Consider the following 18,745-nt stretch of genomic DNA (forward strand, 5'->3'; position numbering starts at 1 on the left):
CAACAGAATTTTTTGTTTGTTGGTGCTTTTACTTTCCTGCTTTGGGTATATCATACTGCCTTGTAAGAAGTAGCATCAAGCTAATCTCTAAATGGCTTAACTTCTCATTTAAAAATTATTCTTACAGTGTCCCCATGACGAATGCCTTTAAAAAGAAGGTGGCCATACCAGTGTTCATGGTAACTAAGCTTGTACAGCTTCTCTCCCACTGGAACCCCCAAGCCATCTCTTAGCAGAATCTCTTGATCCCTCTCACCTATATATAATTACTTAGCAAAGAGATGTTGCTGACAGGGCAGCCCCCGCCTCCTCCCCTTTCCCCAACTGCACTTTAGACCAACCTGGTTTAACTAGTAATGGCGATTTAACTGCCCTAGAGTTTTTCTGTATTAATTCTGACACCACCCAGTGTTCTTTGGCAGTCAGTGGCTAGGGCTCCAGCTGTCACATAAGTTTGCACCTTGGGCATTATTATATCACATCCAGTTTCCACTTGGTGCAAAAGGAGCTAGAATGATTCAGCTGAAGGGAGCAGGCAGAGACAGGGTGGAGGATGCTGTGGACATACCTGGAGCCATGAGCAGATCTAACCCTTATCTCTTTCTCTCCTCGATGACCTCAGGAGGCTGCAGGTGGATCCGCACCCCTGCAATCATCTACTCGGTTCAAACGATGACAACTCTGATTCCAATCCTCTCCACATTTCTACTCGAGGATTTCTCCAAAGCCAGTTGTTTCAGAGGACAAGGACCTAAGACTTTCCACGAACGACTACTCCTTATATCTCTCTACATGCCCTACTTTCTCATCCCTCTTATACTTCTGCTTTTCATGTTGCACAACCCCTACTACAAGTATGAGGAGAAAAGAAAGAAAAAATGAGGAAAAATCACCCCGGGTCCAGGGGAGAGGTGACCACAGGGCAGTTTCCTGTTGGACCCAGTACCAGGAAAATGCTCAGAACCCATGTTTTCAGTAGTATTTGAAACACACCAGCAGCAACACACAAGGCCAAGGCACTGGCAGGAGGCACATCAAGCCCTCATCTTCCAAGGGCACTGGCATAAACAGACCGATCACCTGAGGATGAGCAGAGGGGTGTGGGCTAGGTTATAGGGAAGTGGTGCCAAAGGCCTCACTGTGTGCCCAAGTGCCATTGTAGGATTACTAAAGGCAGGACCAGACCAGACACCAGATAAACTTCCAAGCAACATGGCCTACTTGGCATGTTCATGAGTCATTTGAACCACAGTATACATGTGACTAACCCTTTGACTCATGACTCTACAGCGTGTCACTGGGGTGTCTCAGGCCATTTTTAAGCTTGAAGCTGTGCCTCTGTGATATTCATTAAAAACTGTTTTCTTGGGCTTCCCTGGTGGCGCAGTGGTTGAGAGTCCGCCTGCCGATGCAGGGGACACGGGTTCATGCACCGGTCCGGGAAGATCCCACATGCCACAGAGCGGCTAGGCCCGTGAGCCATGGTCACTGAGCCTGCGCGTCCAGAGCCTGTGCTCCGCAACGGGAGAGGCCACAACAGTGAGAGGCCAGTGTAATGCAATAAATAAATAAATAAATAAATGAAATAAAAAAAAAAAAAAAAAACTGTTTTCTTGTCCCCACACCTAGGTGAGGGTGAGCTATTCTGTAAGAGGGTTAAACTTAGTTTTCCTTAAACGTTCAACCTTGGCATGACCTTCAGTCAGAAATGGGTCAAATTGGAAGGTGTATTGTTTCTGTCTTAAACAGGTTGTCCCAGGAGAAGAGATTTTTTAAAGTCTCCTTGTTTATCCTCTTTCCAAGCCTCAGTCTTCTATTACTTTTTACAGACCACCTAACATAAGTTCCTTTGACATCTGTTGTCTCAAACCTGCGCTGGAGGTGTCCCTCCTACTGGATAACTTCGTCCTACCGAATAGTTTAATAATTCCTTCCTGTCTCATTCCCAGTCAAAGGCAACGGGTGGCGGGGAGCTGCGCATGACAGGTCCAGCGTGTGCATACAGGGTCTCTTCACGTTAGTACTTGGTATTCTGCTAGCTTTCTCTAAATTCATACTCGAGGCCAACTCAAAAAAAAATAAAACAAAAAAACTTGTGAACACACATGGAAAACGGTAGATGCTGGTTCTGGTTAGTTCCCCTTTTTTGCCTGTTTTGCTTACAAGCCCTCATGGTCTGATTGTTGGGAGTATCGTCTGACTCTTGTGTCTGGTCAAAATAAAGGTAGCTGCTGACCACTGCCTGGTTTGTTTTGTGGACCAGGGGCTAGAGAGTCCAGGGTTCTCTTACAAAAGGTTAAATGTACATTTCAAGGGCACCAGGAAAAGAGGTAGATCAAGCCATTTGAAAATAATAATTTATTGCTTTTCCTTCCAAAGCTTTGTGAATTTACAAAAAAAGTTTATAGGCCGCTCAGTTCAGACTGAGAATGCAAGAGGTGAGAACCTGGACCACGATGGCCACTGGGTGTTCGCCTGCAGATAGGCACTGACGTCTGAAACAAGCTCCCCCAGATTTGTTTTATTGCCTTCAGAGATGCTGCATTCCTCACACACCATCTCACACAACACACTTGGGTCATCAGTCAAGTCACTGGATTGGTACAGAGGTTTTTTTGTTTTGGGGGTTGTGGGGTTTTTTTCTTTTTTTTGCCCTCCTGCTAGAAAATGAAATTTTCAGTTCATTTCTGAAAAATAAATTGGTCAATAAATTCATTTTGTTCTGCTTCTACTTTACACAGAGCTTCGTATTCAACCCGATACCTGAAAAACAAAATTGTTAGAAGCCCTCAAAATGGATGAAATAAACCATGGACTTAATTCTTCTAGAGAAGAATGTTAAGTGATTTAGATGATTCCAAGAAACGGTGTGAGTTCAAAATGAAGTTAGTGAGGGCAAGAAAGAGAGAAAAAATAAGAGGCAAAGCCCTACCTAGGGCCACCCATAAGAAGTCTCCAGCCCTGCGAGTCTTCCTTTCAGAGAGCCAGCCAACTCGGGACACTCACTACCTGAGTGTTCGTGCTCTCAAACTACTAGAGGCTGTCTGATAGTGACATTTTTTCCCATGAAATGTAATTTTATTTTTATTTTAATCAGGATGACAAGTTAAGACACTATTCCTGGGAGAACGATGATGAAGAATAAGAACCAGAGGTGACCATTCAAAAAGGAAAAATAGAACTGCAGTTCAGTAAAGAACTTGCTTTATGTCAGAACTTCTTACCTTTCAAGCTGCATTTTCTTTTCAGCTATTAGTGCCTGGAGTTGCTGCTGTTGGGCTTCTCTCTGTTTTGCTATAGATTTGAGCAAGTTCCGAGCACCAATGGCCTAGAAAAACACGATACTGCCAAAGAAAGCCATGGCTTCATTAAAGTCCTCAAGTGGGGAAGGGACGCTGCCTGGGGCCGGTGGAGGGTGGGGCGCAGCGTGGGGAAAGTTGAGCCTCAGAGCTTTAGGAGTCAGTCAGAAAGAGGCTTAATTAACCTCACGATCCCAAAGTGCCTGGTGAGAACGGAACTGCAGCTCTGACGCAGACCTAGGAGTGTCCCCAGAGCCTGGCACACGGTGGCCCATTTGGTGTGCCATTTGTGTCCTTTGCCAAGTCATCTACACTCTGCACGCCTTCATTTTTTCATTTATAAAATGAGGGTAAACACCTATCTCAGTGATGACGTGAAGATTAAAGGAAACAATGACTGAAAGTACACTGGCATATAAGAGTTCAATAGTAGGTTAACTGGACCAGGAATTATTTCAGGTGTACAACATAATCATTCAGTATATGCATGGGTATTCTTATTTAAAATCTTGTTCTAATTAAAGAATCCCCGCCCACCTTCCCCTACCCCCCGACCCCCAAATAAGTCAAGAGGGCAGAAGGATGAGAGGCTAGTGAACCAGGCCAAGATTTAGACAAAACTCATGCTGATCTTACCTTCATCTTCTCATTTTCTGCTTCTTTTGCAAGTTGGTCAACAAGCTCAATTAAACCACCAACTATTTTCTGAAACTGGCCAATTTCTTTTGGGGAAAGAACAAAACAAAATGTTTTATTTTCTCAGCATCACCACTCTCCCTCAGCATTCCCTTGCAGCAAGAGGGCGGGGCTAACTGCGCCTTCTAATTTGTGTCAGAAAACGTTTGGTGTTTGACACCCTTGGTCTGAACCTAGAGAAGGGTGGCCAGGTGCCCAGAGCTGGACTGGGGCATATTTGGATCTTGAGGCACAAAGGGCTGTGTTCATGAAAGAACCGCCTCAGACGTGAACACTGCCTCTAGACAAGCCTCAGATAAGACACTAGATTTCAGTTAATGGTGGGGTAGGGGCTTTCCACCTATGACCTGAGCTAATAAAAAGCTCAAAGCATTTAAGGACTTAATCTCGCATTTGCTTTTTTCAATGTCCTTGGGTGTAGTGGAACCCCATGTTACTGAGGAGTAAACTAAGGCCCAGAGGGTAGGACGACATGCACACAGCAATCAGAAGACTGGTGAGAGAACCCACGCTACCTTTCACCAGTCAAGCTCTCTCCATAGCCTACAGATGTCCAAAAGCTCAGAAATCCCTGCTCTAGCTAGATCTGCTCTGTATTCACTGCTACTGGGTTTGCTTGGCTGCTGGGACAGGAGGCATCCCGGGTATCTCTAGCTAAAAAAAATGAGTCTTTTGAACTGCCTCTAGAAATTTTCACTCCAAATAATGGCAAGTCAGGGACTTCCCTGGCAGTCCAGTGGTTAGGACTCTGCACTTCCACTGCAGGGGGCACGGGTTTGATCCCTGGTCAAGGAACTATTTATTTACTTATGGTCATGCCCTGAGGCATGGCAATCAATCAATCAATAAAGGCAAGCCGGGCACTCAGAACACTATTTCTCCCAAGAAATCAAATCATAACTCCACTTCCCACCCCCAAGCCATAGTTCTGAAGTTTAAGGTTCCTGAGATGGCATATCTAAACAAATACCCTCCTCTCTCCATTGCAGTGTTTGTTTCGATTGGTGCTCTGGGACTACACAAGAAGGCAGGTAGACAAGGTGGGTGGCACATGGGAATTCATGAAGGCCAGGCTCAACCTTCTGGGAGCCAGCAGCTCCACTGTGGCAGGGCCAAAAGCTGCAGTCCGGGGGTGGGGGCGGGGCACAAAGCTGAGTGGCACCATGTCTCCCCAGATGACACTCACTGTCCACAAAGTCCTTGCACTCTTCCTTTAGCTCTATGGTCTGCTGGGTAACCTCTGGGTCCAACACCCGCAGCTTGTTCAGCTCATCAAAGTGCAGCCCTGCTTCACCCAGGATGTCCTTGGCCATGGCTGTAAAGAAACCAGCCCCAATCCCCGATCACTTCCCAGCCACTCAAGGAAATGCCTGCTTCCAGCCCAGCCCCACTCCTGGCCCCGGACACCAATGCCAAAAACCCAGACGTTCCAAAGGCTCCCCCTTCCCTCTGCCTCTGCCTCTCTGAGCCTCACCTGTTTCCTTTCCAGCTTCCCTAGAGAAGAGCAGTCCTGCTCTGAAGGGGTAACAGTGTCAGCCAGGAAGAGGTGTGTCATAGGAGCAAGGGTCAGGAAAGAATAAACTCCAGCTGCTTGTCACAGGCATCGTTCATTCAACACACATTTCTTGAGGGCCTACTACATGCCAACACTGCTAGATGCTGGGGGTAAAGATGAGTACAACATGGTGCCCGCCCTGGAGGAGCACAGAGTTTAGCTGGAGGAAGACAGACATGTACACTGAAAAATAATACTGTGTTAAGTGCTTTTACAGAAATATCACTAAAGCGTGGAGGAGAATAGAACAGTTAACTTGGGGTGAGGAAGTGATATGTGAACTAAGTTGTGAGCCATAAGCATATTTATTTAACCACAGCTATGTACCCAAAAAGACATAAAAGAGCTTTTCAAATATAGTACAGGAACAACATAAAAGTAAAAGAAAATCTGAGTGAATTAAAAATTAAGGTTAAAAAAATAAGAAGCCAGGTGTAAGAATATTACCCAAAATGTATGCCACAGGCACAGCTGCCTGAACTGGGACCCAAAGGGGTCAGTCTCTTTCTAGCAGAAAACACAAAAAGAAGTGAAATATCATCAAGAACATACCGATAAGGAGGCCAAGGAAAGGCATTCCAAGCAGAGAAAACAGCCTGGACAAGAGCATGAAGCCAGTGGAAGGGCCTATCCTGCCTAGAAGATGAAAAGACAGAGGATGGAGCCGGAAAGGTTGGATGGAGCCAGATCAGAAACACCCTGTGTGCTAAGCTAAGGAGTTTGGCTTTTTTTTTTTTTCCATAGACAAGAGAACCAGCAGAGATAACTTCTCCCTTCCCAGGCCACCTTGCATTCCTGGTCCAAAGGTTGCCTCAACTCTGGGAAGGAAACACTGAAAACTCACCCTCGTTCTGGCTTAAACACACACACAAAATAAAATAAAATAAAAATAAAAATAAGAGAGCATATGCCCTGTCTAAAAAGGGAGGCAATGCTACTGAGGCCTAGCCATTGGCTGCTATACCAATTCTCACACCCCAGGTGTTCCGAAGGCTACCACAACATGGCCCTGCGCCAGCCCTTCCCTCCCACCTCCCCCAGCCTCACCTGTTTCCCTTCCAGCTTCCTTAGAGAAGTTCTGTTCTGAATGGGGTGATTCTGCGAGTGACTTCCCGGGGTAGGTGTGCCATAGGAAGAGCAATGGTTAAAAAGAATTAAGCTCCATTCTTGCAAGAACTGATTTTCAAGAGGACCAGAAATCCAGATTAATATATGAAATCTGATTTTTAAAGGAGAGTATCTAATTCAAAACTTTTAAGCAAGGAAAAAAAAAAAAAACATCCAACACTGTGTGGGCCAACTAATGTATGTTTGGCTGTGTATGACCGTGGTCCAGAGCCTTTGGCCTCACTGGAGCCCATTCAAGTAAGTTGGCTAGCATCTTCATTTTGAAACATTTTAATCATCCAGAGCTCCCTTATAATTGGGCTTTTAAAAAAGATCTGTCTTCCTATTTGTTCTATTTACACATATAGTCTAAGCATTTAACACCTACCAGCTGATTAATTAGAACAACTGCTTCAAGTAACCTGAGTGCACAAAGATCTGCTTCAACTTCCGCTCTCTTCCCTGAGAGCTTCCATTTATTCACAAACATCTACTGAGTCCCTGCTCTGGGGATAGAGAAGTGAAGAAAATGCTTTAATGCTTTAGCTTCTGACCTCTGGACAGACAGTAAAAAGATAATCATGAATTGTGATAACAGTATGAAGAAAAGCACATGGTGCTACGTGAAGCCGTGGCAGGAGGACATAATTCATATGTAAACAAAATTACAAAAAACATTTGTAAACAAAAGTCTTCTGAAAAAGTGACACGCTGAGACCTAAAGGGTGTCCAGAAGTTTTTCAAGTTAAAGGGGGAGGAGGTATTCCAGGCAGAAGGAAAAGCATGTGTGAAGATGCTGAGGCTGTGAGAAATTTGACGTGTTCCAAGAGCCAAAAGGCTAGTATGGTAGAAACACTGAGCATGGGGAAGAGAGAAACGGAATGAGGCGAGGTGGGGAGGCTAGGGCTGGGTGGCGGAGGGCTCTGAAAGCTGCAGCGATGAGCCTGGATTTTCTCATAAGGGTAATTAATGGGCAGCCAGCAGAGTGGCATAGTCAGATATGCCTTTTAGAGAGATCACTCTCACCCAGGATGGAGAATGGGTTGGAGGGAATAAGAGGATGGAGCTGCAACTCTCTTGTTCACCACTGTTACCCGAGCATTTGGCACGGTGCCTGCACAGAACTGGCACTCAGCAAATGTCTGTGGCATGAATGACTGTGACAACAAACAGAGCAAGCTGTTTCAGTAACCAAGGCTTGGAGCGGAAGAAAAGTGTACCGATTTGAGATGTTTTGTAAGTCGAGGTGATAGGACTTAGTAAAGGATGATTGAATGCAGGGGTTTGAGGAGGAGTGAAGGAGAGTCAGGCAAGATTCCCGTGTATCTGGCCGGAGCCAGCTGCACGGTTGGAAGGCACATAGTTGAATGAGATGGGTCAGACCGAAGAGGAAGTGTAGGCAGAGGGTTCCCAGCCGACTACGGCATTCTCTCCCAACTACCACCACACGCGCACCTGAGGAGCACCGGGCACAAGAGCCGGACTGAGCTCCCTGAAGATCAGGGTGGTAACGCGCTCTCCACCCCCCGGCCCCCCGGGCTCTTCCGGACCCACGCTGGGCGCTACGAGCAGGCTCCATCCGTGGGGTGTGGGGAAAATTAGGAAGACCTGGGTGATGGAGCTGGCTGTCTTCACTACGTAAACTCTTTGAACTTATCTGAGCCTCAGTTTCCTCCTAAAATGGTTGCGAGCATCAGCGCGTAAAGCTCCAGGCCCTAGCCGGGGGTAAAACCGCTCCCAGAGCCGGGCGGAATTCCCACGTTTCTTTCACCCTGGGATGGCTTTTCCTCGGGCCGCGGGCCTGTCAGGCTCATCTCGCCCCGGGCCCGCCCACGTCCCCCGACCCGAGGTTCATGGCTTACCTGTTTACCCCACCGCGGCGGCGGCGGCTGCGACCCAGGCTGACGTCGGCAGGCAGCTTCTCGCTCCGGTCAGTGGCAGCCGGCGCCCTGCTCGCCAGCCTCAGCAGCGGCCACGGCTACAGGACCTGTTTACGCCTAACATCACTTCCCGACATCGTAAGCCCGTACACCCGCAGAGCCTGCTGGGAAACAGAGGCCTGAGAGGAGAGATGGCTGCCTACAAGACCCAGAGGCCTTTGCGCCGGAAAGGCTGCCGGAAGTAGCTGTGCGCTCACCGCGGGATTCTCTCAGGGGCTCCTCCCTCCGCCCTGATTGGGTGCTGGGCCTGCCCCGCCTTATAGTCTCAGGCTCCCGCTGGCTTGGGGCGGAGTCCGCGGGTAGAGGACGGGAGTTTAAGGCCTGGGATTGCTGGAGGGCAGGCGGCCACAGTCTAGGGGCGGCACGGTGTCGACTTGCAGCCCAGCTGAGAGGAGAGGCGCCACCTGGGAGGGTGAGAGCCGAGCCGGCCCATGCCCTAGGGGAAGGGATGGACGGGTCCTGGGCTGAGCAAAGAGAGTCCCTCCCAGTCCTGGGGAAAAGGCGTGGGACGGCGAAGGGAGGTGGAGACCTGAAATCCTGCCCTGGGGGTGGGTGTCAGAACCGGTCTCGGTTTTCTCGATAGTAGGGAGGGGTACGGGCTGGGGAAGACTCTACAAAGGCCACCGAGAGGTTGGGTCTCGATGAATTTCCCCAGACCCTTTGGATAAAGCATATGATTTACACCTTGGGTTTCTGCTAGATCCGCCCTTTCTAACCAAGATCGGCTCCTCCCCTCGCCATCCCCAGTATGACGAATTTCTGGGACCTTCTTTCCATAGGACCCCACCTTGTAACACCGCCGTGGTTGTTTGTCCTTTATTCGTCTTGGGTTGCCATTCGCTTCGCCGAGTGTGACACGGATACGCCCCTAGCATCCCCAAATATCCACACACAAAGTCCGGAAGGAAGAGCATTGAGGCTCTCAGTGGAAACTTCATTCTCACCGGAGTTACTTTCTGGGGCGTCACCTGCCACAGGATTCCTGGAACCCATTGGCCTGGGCGGAATCTGAGCCGGTGGAATCTGAGCTGATGTCATCCACGGGCTCAAAGCAATTGCTTTGTTGGAAAAGAATAGATTAGCTTGGATTTGTCTTCCTCTGTTGGCAGCTGCCTAGCCTTTAGTGAGCTCCTTTTCTCTGATCCTGGGGAAATTGGGCTAGACACAAAATACATAGGGAATTTGTTAAAACCTGTTAAGGAGTGGATTTATTCCTTTGGGGTGGGCAGAGGAAGGTTAGGTGACCTCACACTATTCAAGTTTACTTACTGATTGAGCAATCTGCCGGTGGGGGCTCATCTCATCCGTACATGACAAGCCACCAAAGGAATTCAATATTTCATACAGCACCTGCCCTGGGCCTTCCTCGGACATTCCTCCCAGGGACCTACCTAAATCTTTTCGGGGACAATTTCAGTCTAACAAACTGACAAATACTTTTAAATGTGCATAGCACTGTGCTAAACACTGTTTGGAGAGTGGGGCAGTAAACGTGGGAAAACCAGTGCACTTCTGGGTTACACTTAAAAAGAGATAAGGAGGTAAACTTCTGCAAGCTCTGATGATGAAATGAGGTCATTTCACTTTTTTTTTTATTTCATTACCAGCACTGCAGTCCAAGCCTTTATCATCTCTTACCTAGACTACTGCTTCCTCCAGTCTTCCCACTTGGTCTCTTGCACCCTTGCGGTCCATTCTCTACACAGTAGCCAGAGTGATCTCAGATCATATCACTCCCCTGCTCTAAACCCTACAATCGATTCCCATTGCAATTAGTATAAAGTCCAAACTCTTCAATGTGATCCGGCCCCTGCCTTCCCTGAGTTTACATCCAGCCAACTTCCGCCTTCTTTCTATGCACCAGCCATCTTGGCCTTATTTCTGTTCCTAAAATTTGTGTCTGACTGAGGAACTTTGCACTTACTCTTCCATCTGTCTGGAATGCTCTTAGATCTCAGCTGGAAAGTCACCTTCCCAAAGAGGCTTCCCCTGGCTCCCCATCTAAAATAGTACCTCTTCCTAGTCACTCTCTGTTTTGTTATCTTTATTATTACATTTCTCACCTTCTGGAATTGCCTGCTTATTTATTCATTTTCTTGTTTGTTGTCTTCCCACTAGAATGTAAGCTCCACGAGGCTGACTTGTTTGTTCTCTTCTGTATCCCCAGTACCTGGCACAAAGCAGGGGCATGATAAATGCTAACGCTTATTGTTTTTTTTCTTGTTAACTGACATTATCATGCTTCTTTGAACTCCTTGAAGTCAAGGACAATATCTTTTCATCTCTTTATCCCTCCTGCTTAACTTGGTAGGTACTCAATATTGTTTTATTGCCAAATGAATTAAATGAGCTGATATATATTAAATGCCTAGAATAGTACCTGGAACACAATAAACATGCAAAGAATGTTTGCTTTTTGTTTTCGTTCAGTGAATGAATTTTAGTGATTCTTTAGAAGACCAAAACACATATAGAATTAGATCATAAGGGGTGATCTGGCTTTGCCCTCCTCTGCTTTGCTTGCTTCTCCCTCCTGTGAACTCCCGTCAGTGTTTCAGTTTCCAAATCACCTAATTGTTTTTAAATTTATCATCTGGTCTTTTTGGGCCCTTTCTCCCCATTCTTGTTGGGCAGGAAGAGAGAAGGAGATAAGGCTGGACCTGTTCTCAGGAAAAAGAAGCAAAAATAGCCATCCTGTAGTTGTTCTATCCTGAAAAATGGTGACAATTTCAGGAACTTGGGACAGGGCTGATGCCAAAAAAGGTGAAGGTCAGGAAACCTTGGCTGGAGCTAGGGTAACCTCTGCCAGGAATACTGGCTGGCCTACTCCAGCCTGGCTCGATCCATGTTCTCCTGAAGCTGCTGTTACTTGCCTTTCTGAAACCAGACTCTGGGTGGTGCTCAAAGGAAGCACTGGTGCAGGCTGCTCCTGAGCCTAGAATCGTTAGAAAGGAAGTGCATCCTGTCCCTCAGACTCCTGGGAAACTCCTAGGCTGGCTGGATTCCCAGTAGGTTTGGCCGGAAATCTTGGATCCTGGGAACACTGAGAAGAAAACAACTGGAATCTGACTGGTGGATCCCCAGGGTGAGGACTTCTGCTCTGCCCAGTCTGTTCCTGGAGCTGTCTTTGATTAGCTCCAAGAGTTTACTTGGCCTCCTTGCCACCCAGAGCTGGGCCAAGTCTCAGGGAGACTGATGAGGTGACCAGCATCGGGTTCTGGGAGACTGTGCTCCCAGACCTGGTTCCTGGTACCATGAAGAACAGCAGGAATGTCTTTTTTGCCATTGCCTAGGGCTTTAGCCTCGCCAGGGAGACTTGGGCTCATAAGGAGAGAATGACTGGATGGTCAGTGTTTCTCTTCCTGTTGCCTCCTGGCTGAGGGCTCTCCTCTGCTGACTCCTGTCTTCTCTCCCATCTCCTGCTCACAGCGCTGAGAGTATGAGGCTCTGGCCTCCCCTGGCCACTCACTCGTGACCCTTCCACCACGGCGGGGCCTTCCAAGCCAACCTCCTGCCGTGTGGTGATCTACCTGCAGCGGGAGATGTCGGGGGATACCTGTCTGTGCCCAGCGTCAGGGGCCAAGCCCAAGCTAAGCAGCTTCAAGGGAGGAGGCTTGGGCAACAAATACGTCCAGCTCAATGTGGGTGGTTCCCTGTACTACACCACCGTGCGGGCGCTAACCCGGCATGACACCATGCTCAAGGCCATGTTCAGTGGGCGCATGGAGGTGCTGACCGACAAAGAAGGTGAGGTGCTGGGGTTTGTTGGGTGGGGTGGGGAAGAAAGGAGAAGTTCCTGAGGAAGTGATTTCAGGGCTTGGCTCAAGCCTGGCAGACCTGGAATCTAGATTCATTTTTCCTGTTCACCTAGTGCAGGACTCCTTCACCTGGAGTTCTTAGTAGAGCTTCAGAATTCTTTGAAGTTATACATAGAATGTTGTGTATTTACATATTTTCCAGGGAGAAGATCCATACTTTTAAAAATATTCACATAGGACTAGATTCTCAAAAGAGCCATTGCCATAGTGCCTGGGCAGCGGGCCAACGGCAAGCAGGGCCAGGTGTTTCTGTGTTGCCGGGAGGTGGGCCCGAGCACTCCTGAGCTTAGACAAACTCTGTGGGCCTCCGCAGAGCCTGGAGGGCCTGTGTCTCCCACGGTATGTGCCAGTTCTTGGCTTCAGGGAGGAGGGGTGAAAAGCAACCATGGACTTAACAGCTGGAGGTTCTGTTCCCACTCCCGTTACCCAGTGCTGTGGGCTCTGTGCCCCTTATCAGCTGCCACCAGGCTCGTCAGGTGGCCTTTGCCTGCTACCTGCTCTGAGGTACCTGGAGGCAAACAGTAACCCTCTGGGGCCTGTCTGAATCCCTAGGCTGGATCCTCATAGACCGATGTGGAAAGCACTTTGGCACCATTTTGAATTACCTCCGAGATGACACCATCATCCTCCCTCAAAACCGTCAAGAAATCAAGGAACTGATGGCTGAAGCAAAATATTACCTTATTCAGGGGCTGGTGAACATGTGCCAGACTGCCCTGCAGGTACGGAGGCAGAGTCGGCCGGGTTGATGAGGTCGGGATGGGCCCCCTCCTTCAGGGAGGTAGAGTCCAGTTCCTGGAAGGCCACGTGTCAGTACGATTGATGAGTCCAAACCTAGTTAGACACACCAGCTGTTGCCCAGGCCAAGCAAGCTGGCAGCCGGTCGTTTTTTAAGGTGACGGACTCGGGCGGTGTGAGTAGACCGTGCTTCTAGTTTATCTGCCTGGATATCTGGATTTTAGGCTTCTGGGAATGGGGGTCTGCTTGCCAGCTGGCAGTTCTATTGCCAGGGGCCTCCTGTCTCTATCTGATGCCTCCTCAACAAGTAGGGGGTGGCCATGGCAGAGGGGCTCTGACGGCTCCTGGGGAAAGCCTGGCTAAGCCTGGCAAACAGAAGATCTCAAAAAAAGATTCTTGGCTGTGTGTCACCCAGGACAAGAAGGACTCCTACCAGCCTGTGTGCAACGTCCCCGTCATCACATCCCTGAAGGAAGAGGAGAGGCTCATCGAATCCTCCACCAAGGTACTGGGACCTCCGAGGGATCGCCAAGGGCCGCGGGCTGGGGGTGTCGGGCCGTTGGCCTTCATGCTCTCTTCCCTCACAGCCCGTGGTGAAGCTGCTATACAACAGAAGCAACAACAAGTATTCCTACACCAGGTAGGGGGGGCACCTGATGAGGGGGGGGTGCACTGCCCAGGGAAGGGCCACAGAAGCAGCGGGGAGGGCCGAGCAGACAGAAATCGGGCAGCAGACCCAAGGGAGGCCACCTGCACGCCTGGCACAGTTGGCATGAGTCTGGGTCTCGGGAAGAGAACATAGTAGGAGGGAAATCAGAGCCAAGGCATTTGGAACTCAATGCGGGGCCCTGGCTGGGATGTAGATGGGACTGAACATGTAACAGCCTCTTAATGTGTGTCATGTCAGGCAGCGGGCCAGGTGTTTTCCCTGCATTCTCTATGGGCTGGAGGAAGGCTGGGAAGCCAAGGGGCTGGGACTCCTCCTCAGGCAGCCCTCGCTCTTCATAGCTGGGCCAGTGTCCCCCTTGTCCCCCAGTGGCCTCTCAACAGGCCATAGTTAAGTATATGCAGGAGGCTGCAGGCTCGGAGACCCAAACCCTCTCAGGGACTCCCCGTGGGCAGACATATTGCCAGCGTCACACCCCACAGCCAGGGAAGGGGTCCTCCTGCTGAGATGGCAGCGAGCCTCCTTCCTTCCAGCCTGGTAAGAGGAGACCTCCCTCCCTCAGTCCTCTCTGCTTTAACTTAAAACCAACTCACCTCCTTTTCCTCACAGGCCCCCAAACCCGAAGGGGGCCCCATGACCCTTTCTCTCGCTGTCCCTCTGGCATCTTGACTCTTCCTCCTTTCATGAGCACGACAGCGGAGGGGAGGAGAGATCCCGGCCAGCACCCGCCCCTGTGCTGGGACCTCCCTCACTCCCAGTCCCCCGGGCCCTCACTGGTTTTTCAGCAACTCCGATGACCACCTGCTGAAAAACATCGAGCTGTTCGACAAGCTCTCCCTGCGCTTCAACGGCCGTGTGCTCTTCATCAAGGATGTCATCGGCGACGAGATCTGCTGCTGGTCCTTCTACGGGCAGGGTCGGAAGCTGGCAGAGGTGTGCTGCACGTCCATCGTGTACGCCACCGAGAAGAAGCAGACCAAGGTATGGGGCTTCTGCCGCGTGAGTGGGGCTGAACCTGTTGCCACCGGGCATAACATTTTGCTGTCTTTTCCAAACTTTTCGTGATGGTCCTGCTCAAGGACAAAAGCCAATGCGTGGGGTTTAGGGAATGGTATAGAACTCTGCTTTGGTCAGCTGAGAGGCAGGGCTGTTGACCAGCAGGGAACAGCCTGGTGCCATGGGAAGGACCGGGTCTTTGGAGTTGGCCCAAGTCAGATCTGAATTCTGGTCCCATCATTTATCAGTTTTCTGACTTTGGATAAGCCATGTAAACCATCTGGGCCTCAGTTTCCTCATTAGAAATCTGAGAATGAGAGTGTGAGTTTAACAGAGCTGTTATGAAAATGAGAGTTCTTTGGAGAAGCAGTGCAGGGCAGTAGAAATAGCTGTTCAGATCTCCTCTGGCCCCCGCTGGTTGGGTGCTTCTGGTCAGTCAGCTTAGCCTCTGCAGTGACAACGCAATGCCAGGCACATGGAAGGGATCTGATAGGAGATAGCTAACTCTCTTTGCCCCGGCTGCAAGCGGATGGTGCCTCCCTGGAGAACAGCTATGCACCCGCACCCCGCCGCCAGTGTGTTTTGGAGACAGCAGAGCATTGCTGGGGTGGAAGGGCAGCTCATCTCGGGGAGAGCTGTGTGCACGTGAAGGCCTCAGAGCAGCCAAGCTTTTATTTTTCATTTACTGTGTGTCAGGCTCTCTGCTAAGCATTTTGCATCTTTCATGTAATGTTCACAACAACTCACTGAGGTAGATGTTAACATGTGGAAACTGAGGCACAGCAAGGTTAAGTCCAAGGCTCCACAGCTAGTAAGTGGGGGAGCTGTATTTGTACCTAGGCCTGACCACAGAGCCAAGGCCATAACCTCTACACACACTAGTCCATTGGTCTAGGATTGGGTGAGGCAGGGGAAGGGTGCTAGCATTCCACGTCTCTGTGTCCGTGGAGTCCGTCTCCTCACGCCTCCTTCAGAAGAATACCCCCGCCCTCCCTCTTGAGATAGAAAGTCATGTCTCTTGAGTGAGTTCTGGAGGCCTTATGGAGTCAGCACAGGGCCAGGGGCCCTGACATGCTGCTCCCTCTTTGGGGTAAAACCTCATTCGGTCCTCTCGTCCCCCTTGCCCCAGGTGGAATTCCCAGAGGCCCGAATCTATGAGGAGACACTCAACGTTCTACTCTACGAGACCCCCCGAGTCCCTGACAACTCCCTATTGGAGGCCACAAGCCGGAACCGCAGCCAGGCGTCCCCCAGTGAAGACGAGGAAACCTTTGAACTGCGGGACCGTGTCCGCCGCATCCACGTCAAGCGCTATAGCACTTATGATGACCGGCAGCTCGGCCACCAGTCTGCTCATCGTGACTGACAAGACCCTCCCGGAGTCAGGGCACGAGATACCCTGTCTCCTCTCTTGTGGAGCCCCGCCCCATTGGCCACCCCACGCTGCTGCTGGCTTGGGTCTCTGCTCCAGCACCCAGAGGCATGACAGGCCCTGCCTGGGAGGTCAGAGGGCCTGAGCAGGGGAGGGACTGCGTTTCTTTTCCTAGCTCCCTGAGCACTTCAGGATGACTGAGCCCCAGCCCCTTTGCTCAGCATCTCCCTTTCTGCCACAGGGAGCCACTGCTGCCCCTGGGCTGAATGAACTGACCTGCCCACCCCCCTGCCAAGAGCATTCCCCTTGGCCCTTAGCTGAGCACCCCTTTGCTCAGCTAAGGGGAGGCCTCAGGGGAGGCCCATGGGGAATGGGTTCACTCTGTGGGGAAGGTGGCTTCTGGTGCTGTGGAGGCCCAATTTCTTACCGAAGGTGGGGCTTCTTTTTTCCTAAGGTGTTTAAGCACAGGCTTAATGAGTTTGGTTTTTAAAAAATAATCTAGGAAATGACTAGTTTTAAGTCTAATAATGAGGAGACTGGGTATTTCTGCTCCAGGGTTCCAAGACCCTGGGTAAAACAGAGCCCTCGGCCCTTTTGACGCCTTTGGGATCTGTTTCTGTAAAGCACTTTGTACTTTTATTCAGATTTGTATTCTGCCCTGACCCACGTCATCCTTCTCTGATCCTAACCCCCTTTTCCCTGTAGAATCAATCTGAGGGAGGGGAAAGAAGCAATAAAAAAAAAACTGACCATCTTTGGCTTTGCCAAACTGGCCAAGCAGCTGGCCCAGAGAGCACTGAGGGGGTAAGGATGTGTGAGTTAGGACCAGTGGTCCTAATAACACCCCTGTAAGAAAGGATACTTTGCCCCTACATCTTAGGGTCACGTACTGACTTCTAGAGTCTTACATGATTGCTGTCTTTGATTCTCTTGCCCTTGGCTCCAAGGCATGCTGTCCTCACTTACTCTAAACCCAAAGAGCCATCACAGGGGCCGGGAGCTGCTTGCAGCCAGGAGCATGAGCTGCAGCAGGAAGGCTGCGGAGCCCGTGGGCACCACACCTGCCTGCCGTCAGCTGAGGACAGAAAGCGCAGAGCCCCACGTTCCTGGAGGCCCTGTGCAGAGGCAGCTGTGCTTGGCCATACATCTCCCTGCCGTGCATCCATGCTATTGGTTTTGTGTCCTGGCTGGGGAATGGTGGTTCTGCCCAGTGGTGAGTCCCTGAACAAAGGATAATGTGAGTAGCCTAAGAGCCTTTAAAGGTTACTTCATTTTTCTTGTTGGGTACTTGGCTGTGGAGATGCAAGCACTGGCTCTTGGGCAAGGGTGCAAGTTCCTCTTCAGGGCTTTGGTATTCATTCCCTTCTGTTTGGCTTGGCCCTTAGGAGGCTGCTTATCTGAATTCTTTTCCAAAATGCCGCCAGTGAGGGAGCTGTTCAGCCAGCCTAACAAAGCAGCATAGCACTTAGCAGTACCCACTCAGTCAGGAAGGGACATAGCTTACCAAGTTCATGTCTCTTTACTCTTACTATAGCTAGGTGGCTCTTCACGGCTGACCCCATGAGCCTATGGGCAAATGACAGGCCAGGGTTAGCAGACACTCACAAGGACCTGAAATGACATGGTGGGGCAGGGGAAAGGTGACTTTAATTAAGCATTTTTCACTTGTCGCTGTCTTGAATGTATAAAGACTTCCAGGTGAGGCACCTTGGTGATCAGCTACAAACGGTTCTTCCAGCCTTCACTGGAGTAACAAGATGAAGACAAATCCATTTCTTTGACCGGATTCTGGCTTTGGCTTTGTGGCTTTCCCACAGCAACTAGAATGCTTCTGCTTGAGGGCCCTGGTCTGTTTCCTCAGCTGCCTTCCTGAAGCCCTTTAATACTCAAAGTCCCAGCTCCCCACTGAGGCATTTTAATGCTTGTCCTTTGACCTCCCCAGCCCCTGTAGCCTCTCTTCACTGCTTTGACATTCAGATCCTCAGCTGTCTCAGTGGTGAGTAGTCTTTCTGGGACTCTGGGCACTTATGTTGTCCAACTGAAAATATCTCTTTGGTCTTTAAATATTGAATACTAACATTGAACTCACTGAAGTAATCTTAGCTTTTAAAATCAGACTGTGGTGTAAGGGTTTGGGGTATTTTCTTTGAGTTTCCCAGCCCCACTTAGAAAGCAGCTCTTGGCTGTGTGAATTTTTCAACTCTGAGCAGCCCAGGGGAATGTAAACAAAAAGTGTGGATGAAGGTCAAACCTTCTTGTCAGTTTCTGAGAAAACTGGAAGCCTGCTGTTAACTACATGGACCAGGATTAGGTTCTAATCACTGTTACCTGACCAAGTTCTGCTTAAAGGATGGCACAGGTCCTGACATGACAGAACTCCTTTATCATGTAACTACAATTCTCTGTTGCTCAACATATGTGATGGAAAAAAACACTGATTTCTAATAAAATTGTGTTACACTTCAGTGGTACAGAGCTGTGCTTACAGTGAGTATAGCTTGGTCAGCTCGCTGCTGTGGACATCATAATTGTATTTCTGTTCACCACCTGACCTTAT

General features: G+C 49.7%; 3 protein-coding genes across 3 annotated transcripts in view; 2 read left to right on the forward strand and 1 right to left on the reverse strand.

The window, feature by feature from the left end:
• The window catches only part of TMEM97 (transmembrane protein 97), an 8,093-nt gene extending 6,617 nt beyond the window's left edge, over positions 1–1,476 (forward strand). Inside the window, exon 3 of the mRNA XM_024737302.1 lies at positions 623–1,476. Coding sequence (XP_024593070.1) covers positions 623–882 — 260 coding nt within the window. The 3' untranslated portion in view covers positions 883–1,476. The remainder of the gene's footprint in view (positions 1–622) is intronic.
• Positions 1,477–2,341: 865 nt separating this feature from the next.
• IFT20 (intraflagellar transport 20) lies at positions 2,342–8,723 on the reverse strand. Its single transcript, XM_024737305.1, is given in 8 exon segments — positions 2,342–2,763; positions 3,225–3,328; positions 3,936–4,021; positions 5,182–5,310; positions 5,470–5,494; positions 5,497–5,710; positions 6,598–6,726; positions 8,520–8,723. Coding segments are annotated over 6 exon segments (480 nt in total). The 5' UTR covers positions 5,551–5,710; positions 6,598–6,726; positions 8,520–8,723; the 3' UTR covers positions 2,342–2,681.
• Positions 8,724–8,842: 119 nt separating this feature from the next.
• On the forward strand, positions 8,843–18,653 carry TNFAIP1 (TNF alpha induced protein 1). The gene is made up of 7 exons (XM_024737304.1): positions 8,843–9,009; positions 12,027–12,344; positions 12,968–13,137; positions 13,569–13,658; positions 13,741–13,793; positions 14,606–14,801; positions 15,946–18,653. The coding sequence occupies exons 2-7, from the start codon at positions 12,140–12,142 to the stop codon at positions 16,180–16,182; spliced, it is 951 nt and encodes a 316-aa protein (XP_024593072.1). The 5' UTR covers positions 8,843–9,009; positions 12,027–12,139; the 3' UTR covers positions 16,183–18,653.
• The last annotated feature ends 92 nt before the right edge of the window (positions 18,654–18,745 follow it).

The sequence above is a fragment of the Neophocaena asiaeorientalis genome, unplaced genomic scaffold, assembly GCF_003031525.2.
Source record: "Neophocaena asiaeorientalis asiaeorientalis breed wild unplaced genomic scaffold, Neophocaena_asiaeorientalis_V1.1 scaffold129, whole genome shotgun sequence".
In the NCBI taxonomy this organism is placed as follows: Eukaryota; Metazoa; Chordata; class Mammalia; order Artiodactyla; family Phocoenidae; genus Neophocaena; species Neophocaena asiaeorientalis.

Excerpts from the sequence above, each read along its gene's own strand:
- TNFAIP1 (XM_024737304.1), top strand. The coding sequence starts at position 12,140 with ATGTCGGGGGATACCTGTCTGTGCCCAGCGTCAGGGGCCAAGCCCAAG. Across the intron at positions 13,138-13,568 it reads TGTGCCAGACTGCCCTGCAG|GACAAGAAGGACTCCTACCA; the intron begins GTACGGAGGCAG and ends TGTGTCACCCAG. Across the intron at positions 13,659-13,740 it reads TCATCGAATCCTCCACCAAG|CCCGTGGTGAAGCTGCTATA; the intron begins GTACTGGGACCT and ends CTTCCCTCACAG.